Source organism: Triturus cristatus, chromosome 3_1 (genome assembly GCF_964204655.1).
Source record: "Triturus cristatus chromosome 3_1, aTriCri1.1, whole genome shotgun sequence".
NCBI lineage: Eukaryota > Metazoa > Chordata > Amphibia > Caudata > Salamandridae > Triturus > Triturus cristatus.
Genome location: NC_140583.1, coordinates 490,879,617 through 490,896,371, shown reverse-complemented (window position 1 = coordinate 490,896,371; position 16,755 = coordinate 490,879,617). Strand labels below are relative to the sequence as shown.

Here is a 16,755-nt window from a genome sequence, read left to right as displayed (position 1 = left end):
AGTAGGTAATGTGTGTGTATATATATATATATATATATATGTGTGTGTGTGTATATATATATATATGTGTGTGTGTGTATATATATATATATATATGTGTGTGTGTATATATGTGTATATATATGTCTCATTTTCAGTTTTTATTATTCCTACAGAAATGACAGTTGGTTACATGAGTATGATTTCTAGATGCCAGTTCTCCCTCAGGTTGCTGTATTCTACAGTGACTAAAGGAGACTTCCTTCTAAAGTGACAACAAAAAGCCGATTTTTAAATGGTAGGCCAGTTTCACTCTGGTTATTCACAAATTTATATGCTATGTTTAATATTATTTTTGCATGAAACATGCACATGGCCTGTACAGTCCTTTACATGTTTACATGTCTCCTTCATCTCTGCATTCATGCGATGCAACAAGCATTCTACTCAAGCGTTTTACTTGTCATTGATGAAGGCAGAGTTTTTCTATCACAGACACTGTATGCGAATGCGGCTGCTATGTGTGGTTGTTCAACAACAGGATTACATACACTTCATTATAGATTTTAAAAAAAGAGCCTACAGCAGCAGGAGTAAAGGACTTTTAGCCCAAGGTCCATAGTCTGCAGGGAAGGGCAGCAGCGTTGAAAAGTCTTCTGGTCTGACCTCACTGCTGGTTAAGTCATCTGACAGGAAGCTGGAGAGCAAATGCACAACTCCTACCTCTAACCCGCTCAAGGAGAGAAGAGGAACTTGTGCAGAAACACCGACTGCAGCTTTCGTTGTGCCGACAATGATTTATTTGACTGTACCAACTTCAGACGGGAGCCTGATTCCTGATGATAAGGTGATATATTAATTTTGCGTTACATTGTCTATTTGGGAGGGTTATTGCATTGATTGCCCTGTTAATCTATAACAGTTCATACTATTTGCTGTGCATTTGCCCTTGAGCACCCCTTGTCTTTCTTCCATTTTCTCTACATTATTGCAGTGTTCTCTTAGCAGGATGTGCACGTTTCTAGTCTTGTGTGTGCATGTTCATGGGCAGTTGGCTCAGTTTGAGGTCCTACAGTGCCAGATGATGTCTACTTACTTCTTTTCATGTATGTTGTAGTGATGGTGGTTTCCATAAAACAAAATGTGCTACTGCTTCGAGGGGCACGTTAACAACTCTTGCAGGATTTGTGCCATTTCAACATGAAAACGTATGTTCTCGTGTTTTATTTTGTCTGTGTACTTTTTTAATTTGGAAAATAGTAACATTCTTGGGCTAGACGGATCTGGAGCCTCTAGTAAATTCCATTTCAAGACTCAAAGCTGAACTGACTATTGAAAGTGTTCTTTCTGAGATTTTAGAAATTTGCTTTCAGAGTTTGTGGTTTTTCTGTTTACTTGAAAATGCCCTAATATTTATACCGACTTCCGGCATACTTTCTGTTACCTAATCTACGTCTAAGCTGCTTTTGTGCAAGATTTATTGTGTTTGTAATAACGATACCCGTTTTTCAAGGGCATACTTATCATTTGTGCCGTTCGAGTTAGACTATGACTTGTAAACAACCTGTTTAAAACATATTTATAATCTCTCGGGTCCTTGTTTGTCTGTAAAAGCCATACAATATGATGTTAATACCTAGATTTACAATGAGGTACTTCCAGATGAAAGCTGTTTTTTTCATTCAATTGTATTAAAGTTAAGAGACTATTGTTGCCAAATCAATCTACTCCGTTACTAAACCTGGAGAAAGAAAAGGATCTAACTAACAATCTGCTTTAGTATGGCTACATACGTTTTGAAAATGGGAACGTTTTTACAGTTTTTTCGTCTCTTGACGGAACAGGTTCTAGAAGAGAGGTGGGATTTTGTCAATTAAAGGACTGAACTGCAAATAGTCAATCACAGCAAACCTGATTTGGGACAGGACTGACCAAAGGGTCCTGTACCCATCGAAGTACATGGCTTTACTGTGGAGTCATGGAGCCGGGGGTAGCAATAGGCATTTGAAGGTCAGCTGTAGCATTTTGATTGTTAATCCAACCCACAATAGGAAGCAGTGGGTGCTTCTCGGATTGCATTTACTGGGTCAGAACTCTTAAAGACAGCAGTAGGGTGGGTAAAAGAGTTTTGGACATTTCTGTACGTCTCTTTTTATCTGCGAGACCCAAGGAGAGTGCCTTAGAATACTCCAAGTTTGAGCTAATTAGAGATGCTACAATATTGACTTGGAGTGGGCATAAATAGCGGATTATTCTATAAAGCTGATGAACCATGTCTTGGGAGTTTATTCCTAGATTATTGTCAAGCCCAGAACCCCATTATTAAAAAAAAAAAAAAAAAGTGGCTTTGTGTAATGTAACTTGTGCTTGTGTATAGCGCTCCAATACCTGCAGGTTGAGTTTGCGCTATATAAACTGCAAAAAGGAAAATAAATAATGAGTGGAAGTAACATTATGTCTGAAGAACAAGGACGTGTATTTGAGGAAGCTGAGGAGGAGGTTGAAAAATAGTGATGAACCTAATCCTGTAAAGTTAGTCGTGGGTGCTTTCAGCATGGGCGATTCTTAATCATTCACTGTATTAACACTCTGAAATCTTTGCAGCTCCTTTCTGGACATAGTTGTTTTAAGCATAGCCACTGTGTTTAAAACAATCCACCTAGGGAGTATTTTGGTGTTGAGATTCTTAGATTAGCACTTTGTGTGTCTTGAAATTATGTGTTCCTTAAATATTCGCCAAGCAGAAGTGCTGGCTCTGTAGGGCAGTTTATGTCCAGTTAGTGACCTCTGTTTTGCAGTGAGGTTTGGGCTATATCTTACTAGTACTTTGTATTAATGAGGCATGTGGAATTGTTTTCTGATGGTAATAATGCCAAAACATTGTTTCTTTAGATTTGGGTGCCGCTCGCAGACGGAGGCGCATTTGGAAAACTTCACCGGACTTTGCCTGTTTCCTGAAAGCCGGGTGGGACTGGGAGGACCAGCATTCCGCAGGTCACCTGCTGGTTCCTCTTCCCGCCCCGCCCTTTGCTTCATATAGCGGCTCGCGGCCCCCGCTTCGCGGGAGCCGCTCGCAGCCGGAGGCGCATTTGGAAAACTTCACCGGACTTTGCCTGTTTCCTGAAAGCCGGGTGGGACTGCGAGGACCAGCATTCCACAGGTCACCTGCTGGTTCCTCTTCCCGCCCCGCCCTTTGCTCCATATAGCGGCCCCCGCTTCGCGGGAGCCGCTCGCAGCCGGAGGCGCATTTGGAAAACTTCACCGGACTTTGCCTGTTTCCTGAAAGCCGGGTGGGACTGCGAGGACCAGCATTCCGCAGGTCGCCTGCTGGTTCCTCTTCCCGCCCCGCCCTTTGCTCCATATAGCAGCTCGCGGCCCCCGCTTCGCGGGAGCCGCTCGCAGCCGGAGGCGCATTTGGAAAACTTCACCGGACTTTGCCTGTTTCCTGAAAGCCGGATGGGACTGCGAGGACCAGCATTCCGCAGGTCGCCTGCTGGTTCCTCTTCCCGCCCCGCCCTTTGCTCCATATAGCGGCTCGCGGCCCCCGCTTCGCGGGAGCCGCTCGCAGCCGGAGGCGCATTTGGAAAACTTCACCGGACTTTGCCTGTTTCCTGAAAGCCGGGTGGGACTGCGAGGACCAGCATTCCGCAGGTCACCTGCTGGTTCCTCTTCCCGCCCTGCCCTTTGCTCCATATAGCGGCTCGCGTCGCGGGGGCCGCTCGCAGCCGGAGGCGCATTTGGAAAACTTCAGCGGACTTTGCCTGTTTCCTGAAAGCCGGGTGGGACTGCGAGGACCAGCATTCCGCAGGTCACCTGCTGGTTCCTCTTCCCGCCCCGCCTTCTTCTTTTCTTCATTGCTTCCGACACCTCCCGCTGCGCGGGACGCGCGCGGGCAGCGCCGGGCAAAGCCCGGGCCAAGGGCGGGCCCGTTTGTGCCCGTTCGGGACCGAAGGAGACCGGGCCGGGCCACCCCTCTGACATTAGCGCCCTGAAAACGAGGATCGACGGACCAGACCAGCAAGTATCTGTTCTCAAATCCAAGTTTAAAGTACACTTGTTGACCATTTTGTATAAATAATAATGTCTACCACAATGACACGAAGCAAGGCACTCATACCTGGTGGGCTCATTACCGGGACTCTGGAAAACTTTATTGTTAGAGCTAATTCCCTGCTGGGTCATGAGATATCGATTCTAGAACGCCACCTTTCGTCAGGCATTGAAGCGGTCAAGAGATCTTCACTAGGGCATATAGCAAATGCAAAATCACCTGTTACTTGTCAAGGCCCACTTAGCTTAATTCCGGGTAGTCCTGGGGAAGGGTCACACGTAGACTTAGATATTATAGATTTGCCATCAGCACCACACCCGATTGGCAAAGGGAGTTCCCCGTGCATATTAGACACTACCAGGCCGCCTGGGGAGGGGGATACATTAGATTCAGATCAGCCCTCCAGGCTCGCAGTTCGGCTGACACGGGGGGCCACGGAGGGTGCTGTCCCTAAAAGAAAACGAGGACCTGTTAGGGGGGTTGGCAGACAACCAAAAGTCCCTAAATACTCTAATAAAAATTATAAGTCCGATGGTAGCAAGAGGGAGACTGTAACTGCGACATTGGATGTGGATACTGATCACCTTTTACCATCAACCGGCGTTAGAACAGGGGCCTATTTAGGTGACTTAAATTCCAGGGAAGCGTCTCTAAGCCAACATCTGGGAGATTTACTCAAGTCCATCCTCTCCCCCTTTGCGGAGAGTTTGCTTCAGATCGAAACTAGACTTGGTAAAATCGAAAAAGTAATCTGCTCGATAAGTAATCAAACAAAAAATACATCTCCAGCTGGTCCGGGTACTACTAACTATCTTACACGAGGGAAATTATCAACCCCTGCACCCCTAATTGATACCCTTCTCCCCCAGTCGCTCCCAGTAGAGAAGGCGACTCGTGATCCGCCCCCAGATATATCTAAAAAGGGCGAGACCTCGACTATAAAGGGAACTCCTGTGCCTTTGAATATAGCCTCTAGAGGCCAGGAAGTTCAATCACACCCTAGAATTGACCTGCCCCCCGAATCTAGCACCTATACAGTGGTCCTCACAGGGGTGCCAGAGTTGACCATTACCCAAAGAGAATCTTACCAATCCCTCAAAAATAAAACCTTGGACTGGCTCAATAAGCACAGGCCACTCCCAACCCATGCAACAAGCAAAATAATTATGGTTAGGAGGGTCTCATGGGTGGGACAAGGCCCGAAGCGCATTGGGGGAGACTGTGTGGTGGTCAATTTTAGGGACCCTCGCACGGTCTCCTACATATGCGATTGGGAAGAAAGGGATCAAGGAATAAGCATACGGACACTTCCTCTGTCATTCTTTTATCCCCCAGTTTTCCCGTATAGTAGCATAGGGCGAGACGCAGAGTGGACCAGAGTGGGTAACAGAGGGAGGATATAGCATGACCTAGGAAGGCCCACTCACCCTCCCTATACGCACCACAACTTCACGACCTATAATCGTTACAGTTGTCTGGAGGACGTTGATTGACTCCTATTTGACCTTGGAGCAAATGGCGCTGTAGATGATGCGGCCCAGGGCTTAAGTTTCCTGAACATGCCGAGGGGTTCACTGGCACCGGACATTCCCTTGTCGCATCGTGGAGAATGTCTATCCCCGAAACTTGGGTTGCCCCCACAATTGTCCATGGCTGTCCAGGACAAAGGGATACATAAAGCCCCCATATCGTGCAACCAGTACATGGAAAGGGCTAGCGAGCCCATATCCGCCAAGTGTCCTGGAGCGGGGGCACTTAGTGTGCCCCCAAGGGAGGTAATAGAGCGCCCCCTGCTTAAAATACTTGCCTGGAATGTGGCGGGTTTGTCCAACAAACTGGCGTGTCCTGATTGGGGATCATTCATTGATGAGTGTGATGTATGCCTCTTGCAGGAGACATGGGCCTGCGAAGAAACCCTACGTAGGGGATTTGACTCATTCAGTATTCCGGCGAGCTGGGGCGGAAGGGGCCGTCCATCAGGGGGGTTGACCATATGCGTTGGGTCACACTTGGGGTGCAGCGCAACTGCGATGGGCACTAGCTCCCAAGATGTCCAATGTGTGGTCCTTGAATGGCCAAATTCAAGTAAACTCGCATTGGTCAATGTATATGCCCGCCCGGTTGGCTTAAATAAAGAATCAACAACAATCACGGAACTGGCTGCTTTCTTGCAAACCATACCGAGTGGTGTATATCTCGTGGTTGGCGGGGATCTGAACTGCCACTACGAGCCTCTCAATGGTTTGAGAGACGGCATTTCGCTGACAGAGGACGAAGCCTGGGCAATTCCTCCCGTGATGGGAATAAAATCGGGGTCGTGGTCCCCCCTGGCCATTCAAATAACCTCCCTAATCCTAAAATTTTCAATTCGGGCCTGTAATGGCCGATTCCCTTCGGACATACCTGCGAAACAAACATTTAATAGACCAGGATCAGAATCTCACCTGGATTATATTATGGCAGAAACCAGGTTATGGCCTAGGGTTATCGACTTCGTAGTGGTGCCAAGACCGGAGAGTGACCACAACGCTCTAATCCTGGAGCTCAGTATGGCCGGGTTCTCTTTCATTAAGGAACCAAGCCCTGGGGACCCCGATCTGAGATTGACGGTGACTAATAATAGGCGCAGGGTGAGGTGGAACAAACTAGTTGATCATCTGGAAGATCTACAAAAACTGTACTCTAGAGCAGTCCCCGTTTTTGAAAAGTTGAATGCTGTAATTGTCCACCCGAGCCCCAAAGGATCTGACGCCAAACTTTTGGCCTTGCATGAGGAGTTGGTCGGCTCCCTGGCTGAAGTACTGAACCCAGAGAAACCTGCTCGCCCCTTGAAAATTCGATCGCCCTCATGGTATAATGCTGCCTGTAGGCAAGCAAAGACCAGATTAATACAGGCACTAAAAATGAACAACAAACAGCTAGTCAAGGCAAGGAGGGTTGAGTATAGGAGAATGCTCGACCTTGCCAAAACGGAGTGGGACCACGACAAATGGTCCAAGTTGACCTCTGCCCTGACATCCAAGAACCATCGCGAGTTTTGGGCAATTGTCAATACCGGATCTGGGGAGGCGATGACAGCTATCGAGCCTAATATTGCGGCGGAGGTATGGGAGGAGTACTTTCGCAATTTGTACAGCTCAGTTACTGACCCAGCCAGCTCCCCTATTGTGTGGTCTGTGAAACAAGACCAGCTGGAGTTCACTCACGAGGAGGTATGTGCAGCGATTGCGAAGGTTACGCCAGGAAAGGCGCCGGGTTTGGACAAACTGCCGGGAGACCTTTTTAGGCATGAGCCAAAGATTTGGGCCCCGTACTTGACCATCCTGTATAACGCAATCTTAAGAGGGATGGGGCTGCCCAGTGCTTGGCTGGGAGCAGAGATAGTCCCTATCTTCAAAAAGGGTTCTGCTCTTCTCCCAGCCAACTACAGGCCAATCAGCCTGATAGATGTTCCTCAGAAAATATTTGCCAGGCTGATATTAGATCATCTTCAGGACTGGTTGGAGGAGCACTCAGTGCTGAGCCCCTTCCAAGCGGGGTTCAGGAAAAATACATCAGCTGTTGACCAGATCTTCCGCTTATGCCTTATATACTGGAAGACAGTCACCATAGAGGGTGGACGTCTCTATACAGTGTTCGTGGACCTCCGTGCGGCCTTCGACCTGGTTCCACGACACAAGTTATGGAGTGTGTTGGATGAATTGGGCCTGCCACACCACCTGTTGCACATCCTGGCCAGGCTCCATGACTCGAACTATGCTCAGGTTAGGTTTGGGAAGCATGGGGCTCTAACGAAGCAATTCCCCGTTGGTAGGGGGGTAAGACAGGTCTGTGTTTTGGCTCCGACCCTGTTTTTCCTCTATATCAACGGGATGATTGAATATCTGAATAAGGTCAAGGACACGGATGCCCTTAGGCTTGGGGGGAGGAGAGTGCCGGCAATTATGTTTGCTGACGACACTCTTCTCCTCTCAAAATCACCTATGGGCATTCAGCGTGTTCTCTCCGGCTTCGAGTCCTTTTGTATTAGTCCAGGGTTGGAGATCAATGCACTGAAAACCAAGTTCATGATCTTCAACCCTCCGAAGACCACTCGCCCAAATCCCTGCATAGGCTCTACCACACTTGAGAGAGTCCACACCTTTGACTATCTAGGGGTAACCCTGGGTGAGGACTTGGCGTGGTATCCCCAGCAAATCAAGTCTCAGGTAAGATTGGTGCAGATGACCGGGGGAGTCTTGAAACTCGCGAACAAGTCAACCATTAGGCCGATTGGACCACCCCTTGAAATCTATAAATCCCAAGCCAGGGGAGCAGTAATGTATGGGGGAGAATTATGGGGCCACGCTTGCCATGCGAAAATCACACTAGCTGAAAACAAGTTTTTAAGACAAATGCTGGCCCTTCCCCCTAGCACACCATTACTCCCACTGAGATTAGACCTAGGCTTGCGACCAATTGCCCAGGAACTGGGTATTAAACCCATTAGATTCTGGAGAAGGCTTTGAGTAACCCGAGAACTAATCAATTATAGGCAGGAGTTGATCGAGATTCTAGACTCTCAAATGATCAAGAAGATACCCTGGCTCATGTACGTCAAGTCCGAAAGCAGGCGGATAGGACTGCCGGGCATTTGGGATGATCCTGCCACGCACTGCATTGCAATTTCTAAAAACCAACTTTCCACAATGTTCTATGAGAGCAAGCTTGAGCAGACCATACTCAAAGTAGAGGCGGGTTCCCTAATAGATGTTTTTCTCTCTAGCAAGTGTGTTTATTTTCAAGAACCTTTCCTGGACGATATATTTACGGTGCTTGCCAGGAAACTGTTCTTGCAATGGAGATACAGTACATTACCACTAAGGGCATTCACATGTGGTTGGTCAACCAACTCCATTCTAAAATGCCCTGGCTGCTCCTGCAATCTAGAGAATGACTTGCACGTTCTATTCTTCTGCCCGGCTTATCGCAATATCCGGAGATATTGGCTTGTCCCACTGTGTAGGAACCTGGGGTTTGTAGGTTGTTTGCCGGAATATAGGATACTCAAAACTGATGTGAATAGACCAATTGTATTCGCTGTTGCAAAATTCCTGCTAGCAATGTGGACCAAGAGAAGGAAATTGCTAACGATTGAGTCGCCTTCAGTATAGATGTACCTCTCTTCCTGCTCAGTCTACGATGTTTTTTTAACAATACTAATTCATTAAGTGATTTTTAGACTGACTAACCAGGTTCTAATGGTTCCAATTTTTGTCGTTTTATTCTACATATTTATGGTTGATTGCAGAACATAGGAACAATGAATTCTAGATGTCTTACCTTTTTTTTAGATATTTTTTATATGCGTTTTAAATAGAGTGACGCACCCTTTTACAAGAGGTAGGAGCGATGGGAATTGTACCAAAGGAAAATAGTCATCTGATTATTTGGGACTATTCAAAGAATTTTATAATCCTATGAAATGAATTGACTGTCTCTGTAATTGATGTTTTGTATTGTACCTGTATTTTATCTATTTTTTTTCTTTTCTTCTTTTATGGCACATATGCCGAAATAAAGACAAGATTGATTGATTGAGATATGATAAAACTGTGGTAAAATGCTGTTGCATTATCCTAGGTTAGAACCTTGCTTAATATTTTGTTGAAGACGTCCAGACCCATTACGTTGCACAGTACAAGCATCCGCAAATTAAGCTATTTGCATGCATCAAGGATCCCCTAGTTAGATCAATGGATCTTAAATGTTTGACTACCTGGGACCACCACTTAATCATTACTGGAATCCCGCAACCTCCACTAAATTAATATTGGAATCCGGGGACCCCACTGAGTCATTACGGGACCTCGGCTTTAGCAATTTCGATGGTTTGAACCTCAAAACAATACAGAAATAAGCATTCATCAAACAAATAAACAGATGATAAAGTATTTTATTTAATGCACAAACACAGAAAAAATTAAAAAAATTATTTCAATGGGAATGTAGGGCTTTTGTCTTTTCTTAATTAACCTGTCTACCGATCATCCATGCATTATTCTGTTTGATGCATTTGTTCTGCTGAAAGAAATTAATAAGAGTACACACAAGTTTTTTTACCCTCCAATTTCAAATTCCTTCACATTTACGGGGCGTTTTAAAAGGTTCTATTCTACATTTAGCTTCTTTTATTTATATATAGTTTATTGATCTGTTAATGCTTTTTAATTTGCTATGCAGTCACAAACCCCCTGAGAAGGCGTTGCAGACCCCCATGGGTCCCTGGACCACAGGTTAGGAGCCGCTGCTGTAGATATTTCATGACCCTCATATTACCTGTTCTATTACTTAATTCAGTAAATACTCATCTGAATGCACATGTATTTACGTATGCGGTTTAAAAAAAATTACATTGGAGAGTGGGACAGCTTATAAAAAAGGTTTTGCGAAGTTCCAAAAATCATGGGCAGTTGTTTGAGTCTATGAAATATAAGAAGTATTGGCAAAGCCTAGGCCCCTAGATGGTGCAAGGGTTATTATTATTATGCTTTTATTGCAAGCACATAAACAAACATAGAAAGAAAAAGAAAACATGTTGTCTCCTAAACATGGCAACTTTATACTTGCAGTAAAAAAACATTTAATTTAAAACACTATTGCCCAATGTACCTATTTTAGTAGTGATGTTTTTCAAACAAGAAGCTTTTCAGTTGTGCCATGCATTTTATTAGCATAAGGCACAAAGGAAACAAGAACAAAGATCACCACCCTAACCAAGCGCTCAAATCGTAGGCAGGTACAATGTCGCATGAATGCTTTATAACGTAAGCTTGATAAAGGAGTGCAGGCAAAATAAATAGTAACTATTTGAATGTTTTTCTAGAAAAAATAACACAATAAAAAAACACATTTTGAGTCAATTTAGGAGACAGGAACTATTTTTAGGCGGATGTGAACAATGCTCACAGACTGTGTGCAGTCACTCAGAGTAAATGCAGCCATTAGGTCAAGTGTTCTGACCCCTGGCCCATCCTGTATGCTCTTGTGGGCAGAAGGTAAATGTGAAAGACGGTTTAACAGACCAATGGATGAAGCGCACTGTCCGAAAGCCGGTCGGTGTATGTATTATATGTGTGGTTTTTTTTTTAGAGGGGGGGCGAACCAATAGTCTAGTGAGACTGCTAAAGCTGTCTAAAAGACCAGAATTCGGCAATGCATACTCGAGTTGTTTTTGATATTATAAATGAACACAGACGCCTTGTCCTTTTAAAACTGCTCCTACTTTTTGAATAATCAACCAGGAACCAACCTCAAAATCACGAACAGGGCTGGAATTCTCAATAGATCTTGTGCTCCAGGTAGAATCTTGGACACGTCACCACTCCCATCCATTTTGACAACAATGTAATCATTCTATCTGTGGCTTTTCTGAACCTCTGAGACTGAGGAGGTTACACTATAGAGTATCACAAAAGACACGGTTTGAGTTATCTTGTCAACATACTCTATTGTTAGGGGAAATAATAATAATAAGTATTAAAGTTTAGGAATTATTCTTGTGACGTGTATGCATTTGCATATGTATATCACTTTAAAAAAATACTAAGAGTAGTGGTAAGATTTAAAAAGCGCCATTTAATTTAAATGTGGACAGTAAAATATGTTTCTTACCAGTGAGTAAAAGTAAGCTGCTTTCTCTTACCTTTGATTTTCATGCTGACATGTTTTCCTCACAGCCTCCTGGGCGCCAGATCGTCGTGGGGATATGTTCTATGACTAAGAAGTCTAAATCTAAGCCCATGACACAGATCCTCGAGCGGCTGTGCAAATTTGACTATATTACAGTGGTCATTATGTCTGAAGATGTCATCTTGAACGATCCTGTGGAGAACTGGCCGATGTGCGACTGCCTCATCTCCTTTCACTCCAAAGGTGAGTACTATACCTCTCCATATGTGTCATAGGGTGTCACATACTTTTAGAAGTATGCTAAACACATGTATTTCTCATTATTTTCTGCATTGATTTACGTTTATTTTAAATAATTGCACCTTTCTTTGCAAGTTACTTGATCTTACATGGCTTTGGTTTGTGAAAATGCATTCTAATTTTACCAGTGGATTCTTTTTATTTAAACTGGAAAATAGATCATTGATACAGAGTTGAAATTAAACCAGAGTAGACATCTTAAATGCTTTTGTTATTTGTCGGGTTTCATGACTGATTTATTCTGCAGATGTGCACTCTGACAACAGTTCTCGTTTGTGATGTGCTAACTGCTTTTTAGGTTGTGTTTGCTGTTGTGAGGTATAGTGTAGCTTAAGAAGAACACAGAGGAGATTGGAGCCTGTCTAGTGCGTACCATTGTTTTTGTTTCCTTGTCATTCTCATTGACCTGTATCTTATTCATGTCAATCTTGTGTTTGTCCCTCCCTTTGGAAATGTTCCTCTTTACAATCTCTTTTATTGGCTGACATCACTTCTTCCACTGTCTGCTTTTCAATCACTAAATTTTTCATTTGTATGAAGCACTCCATTAGAGTGCATTTGTTTTCATGCAGTCTCCCTTGTGTATGTCTCTTCCCCTGCACCCCTGTTCCAGACAGCTTCTTTCTGCCTTCTTCCCTCTTGCGCTTGCCAGTGTGCTTCTTCCCATTGCCTTCCCCCAACTGCGCCCTCCGTGTTGCTTTCTCCCAACCCTGTGTTTGCTTTCGCTTCTGCACCCCCCCCCCTGCTTTTACAACCCATCCGACCCCTATTGCTTTCGTGTCCCCTCCATGTTGCTTTAAGTGATACCTCACCTGAACTTCATTAGGGGATTCCCCTGGCAGCTAGTCAGCTCGATGCAAGCGCACAATTGATGCTTATAGTGTATCAAGTTTGTTTTCAATCCATAAAGTTCAGGTGAGGTAGCACCTGTAGGCATTTTTTAAATTTTCTGTAGAGATTCCTGCTTTGTGTGTGTTGCTGTCAATACACACCAAGTGACCGGCTTTTGAATATGCAAATGCTCCCTTCAGAATAGGTGTTGAGCCCACCCTGGTTAGCAGCTATGGTGGGTGTGGGCATGATGATGAAGCATGCCGCATGGCTAGTGTGTTGGTGAGAGCCCAAAAAAATTAAAAACAAGAGTTTTTTCCTGAATTTCGCTGTTGCAAGTAAGGATACTACATACTTTCTCTCTAGGGTAGATCTCTCCATTTTATAATTAATGAAATACATGAACCTATTTGTTTGCCTAAAATGTTTAAATATACATTTCTATATATGTGCATGTATGTAACATATATTCACTGAAAAAACAAAGGTGACTTTATAGTAGGTGATAAGACCTTAACTTACATTAAGAAAAACAAACCTACACATTCAATAAGAATAACCAAGGTTAAAGTAGTGTTAAAGTTAAGTGTTCAAATGAAACAAGAACTAACATTTAATAACCCCAAAACCTCTGAAATACTCCAAACATGGTTTAGACAATTAACTATAACTTGCGGCCCCAACGTGCACTGTTTATGACCTCATATTTTACAATACTCATGATTTGGTTGAACACAGACTTGCTCACCCGGTGTTAGCGAGTCTGTGTTCAGCTGAAACTCTTTCGATGGTAGCCAGACATCAATAAACTGGAACAACAAACACACAGCGTTGTCATCCTTTGGGCACAAAGGAGTTGGGGCAATTGTTCAGACTTTGCTGAGTCCGTTGATGCGACGTGCCCTTTGGTCTGGTGTGCGGCGGCAATCAGCAAACATATCAGAGAATATATATATCTATGTATATATCTATGTGTATATTCACTGAAAAAACCATAGGTTTCACACATGTTATAGTTAGCTGGACATTTTACTGATAAAAAACCAATGAAATTCCCCCGTTATAGTTACTGTAGGCAACTATAACTCACACAACCGTAATCCTCTGCTGATGCTAATACTGTATTTAGACACTTATTTGCCCATGTCTTCTTCCATTAAATTTTAGCTATACATATATTACAAATATTTTTTTTTCATAAAGACACATATGTCATCAGCAGAGGATTACGGTCGCGTGAGTTATAGTTGCCTACAGTAACTATAACGGGGGAATTTCATTGGTTTTTTATCAGTAAAATGTCCAGCTAACTATAACATGTGTGAAACCTATGGTTTTTTCAGTGAATATGCAAGGTTTGTTAAATGCTAATTCCTAACTATAACGTGTGTGAAACCTATGGTTTTTTCAGTGAATTTGTACGTTTTTTTAAATGCTAAGTTACTTTACGCCATTTGTGGCGTGCGCGCCCTCTTAACACAGTTCGTTCCGTGCGCGCACAGTGAGCACGCGGTGCGCTTCGCGCACCGCGTGCCCATGTTACGCTAGATGGGCCATGAACGCACGATGCGCTTCGCGCACCGTGCGCACATGGAGGACATATGATGAGCATCGTTGTGACAGGTAAAATATATGTTTTGTTTTGCTGTAATAAGCCATGCACAAATGGTGGCCTTCGGGCACCATTTGCAATCGAAAAAATTAAAATTGCCTTTTTTCACTTGGGGGATCGTTGGGGACTCCCTCGACATGGCTAGGTGCTTGGGAGCTGTCTAAACAGCCCCTTTACATGTTTTTGCACTTTGTTTTTCAACCCCCTGTCAGAGTGCGAGAGAGAAAATGGCGGCCGCCGCTTCCTGGTTTCGACCGATTCGAATTTTTACTAAGATCTAACGGCCAATCAGAATCGCGCTCGCGCACGTCACCGTACGCGTACGGTAAGCGCACCGTAAGCGCACCGTAAGCTGGCTCAGATATATATATTGATTTAAAGGCTATTTTCTCAGAATCTACTGAACAGATTTACACCAAACCTACAAAAGGCACTTCCTTGACCTGAGGACTACCTCTCTGCCAAATTTCATTAAATTCTGTTCAGCCGTTCGGGCTGTAGCTCTGTCTAAAGGTCCTATGGAAAAATGCATGGGAAAAACGCGTTTTGGGACCCCCCTTTTATCTCAGCCCCCGCTTGACGAATCCCCCCGAGACTTTCAGGGTAGGAGCGGAGCTCAACGCCCCACCTATTTTGAAAATTTTGCGAGGATTCGTCGACCGGCGCCAAAGTTATTCAAAATAGAATGTTGCGGATTTCCTATGGTAAGAGGGTCCTAACTATAACTATCTACTGGCGACCGCCAGTAGATAATATATATATGTATATATATATATGTATATATTATCTACTGGCGGTCGCCAGTAGATAGTTATAGTTAGGACCGTGTTTCCATAGGAAATCCGCAACATTCTATTTGGAATAACTTTGGCGCCGGTTGACGAATCCTCGCGAAATTTTCAAAATAGGTGGGGCGCTCCGCTCCGCTCCGCTCCTACCCTGAAGGTCTCGGGGGGGATTCGTCAAGCGGGGGCTGAGAAAAAAGGGGGGTCCCAAAACGTGTTTTCCCCATGCAATTTTCCATAGGGACCTTTAGTCCAAGGCTATGAGTGATTACCAAGACTCTTTTGGAGACTACTCCCCTGGACACTTCCTCAGGCACTACCACTGGTCAATGTAATGAACTGGCGGGTTATTTCCAAGGAAAAATACAATCCATTTATAGTACTCTCCCAGCCTCCCCAAGGTCCAGCTATCTCGTCACACCTCTGACTGAAGTGACCGGTCAGGATGGGGCCATTCTAATGAGTAATTCCCACTTTTGGATTTGGAGACTCTATCTGATATCTTCTCCCAAATAAAATCAAGCTTGCCTTTAGACCCCACCCCTCCTCATATTGTATCCAAGGTAAAAGATGTGGTATTACCAGCCATTCAGGAGGTGCTAAACCTCTCCATTTCCAAGGGACTTATGCCTCCGGCTTGGAAGCACGCCATGGTAAAAGCACTGCTGAAAAAACCAAGCTTGGACCCCGAAATAGTGAGCAACTACCGTCCTATATCCCTGCTACCCATGCTTAGTAAGATCTTGGAAAAACATATAAATTCCACTCTGTCATCCTTTCTAGAATCTCATGAGCTTTTACATCACTCTCAGATGGGCTTTTGCCAACAACACGGTACATAATCCGCTTGGACGGCTGTGATGGAGGAAGCTAGGAGGATAGTAGATCAGGGAGGAGTAGCGGCCATTATCCTCCTAGACCTCAGCGCGGCCTTTGACACAATCAACTTCAATGTTCTCATTGAAAGGCTTAGAAGAGCTGGGGTAGCAGGAGGAGCCATCTCTTGAATTCAATCTTTCCTTAATGGCAGGACCTTCCAGGTCTTCGCGGGGGAATGTACCTCCTGGCCCCTACCTCTTAACTATGGAGTGCCCCAGGGATCCGCTCTAAGTCCCACGCTTTTCATCGTATATATGAGGCCACTGGCTGAGGTCATGCAGCCGTTTGGGATTAAAGTAGTCACCTACGCGGATGACACTCAGCTGGTGGTATTGCTAAACCATCTGCGGTCTGATCCTTCAAATCTGGAACCCTGCCTGGAAAAGGTTGCGACTTGGATGCAACATTCTTTCCTTAAACTCAACAGGGACAAAACTGAAATCCTGTACTTGGGCAACTTAGCCATGTCAGTCCCCACACTGTCCTGGCCTCCCTGCCTGGCCGCCCCTCCAGTCCCGAAGGCCAAGATAAAGAGCCTTGGTGTGTGGCTGGACAATTCTCTCAAACTTGACCAGCAAGCAGTGTCAGTTCAGGGGCGTGTCCCGGCAGCCTCAGAATGCTTCGGAAAGTCCTCCCCCTACTGTCCA

General features: G+C 44.7%; 1 protein-coding gene across 17 annotated transcripts in view; it reads left to right on the top strand.

Moving 5' to 3' along the window:
* PPIP5K1 (diphosphoinositol pentakisphosphate kinase 1) overlaps positions 1–16,755 on the top strand; it is a 1,768,598-nt gene that overhangs the window by 420,984 nt on the left and 1,330,859 nt on the right. For 16 of the 17 annotated variants that reach the window (XM_085644342.1, XM_085644333.1, XM_085644343.1 and 13 more), the window contains exon 3: positions 11,749–11,944. In XM_085644342.1, the coding sequence (XP_085500468.1) occupies positions 11,749–11,944 (196 nt within the window). Of the gene's footprint in view, positions 1–664; positions 827–11,748; positions 11,945–16,755 lie in introns of those variants that run through there. The other variant, XM_085644340.1, reaches the window with a different exon arrangement.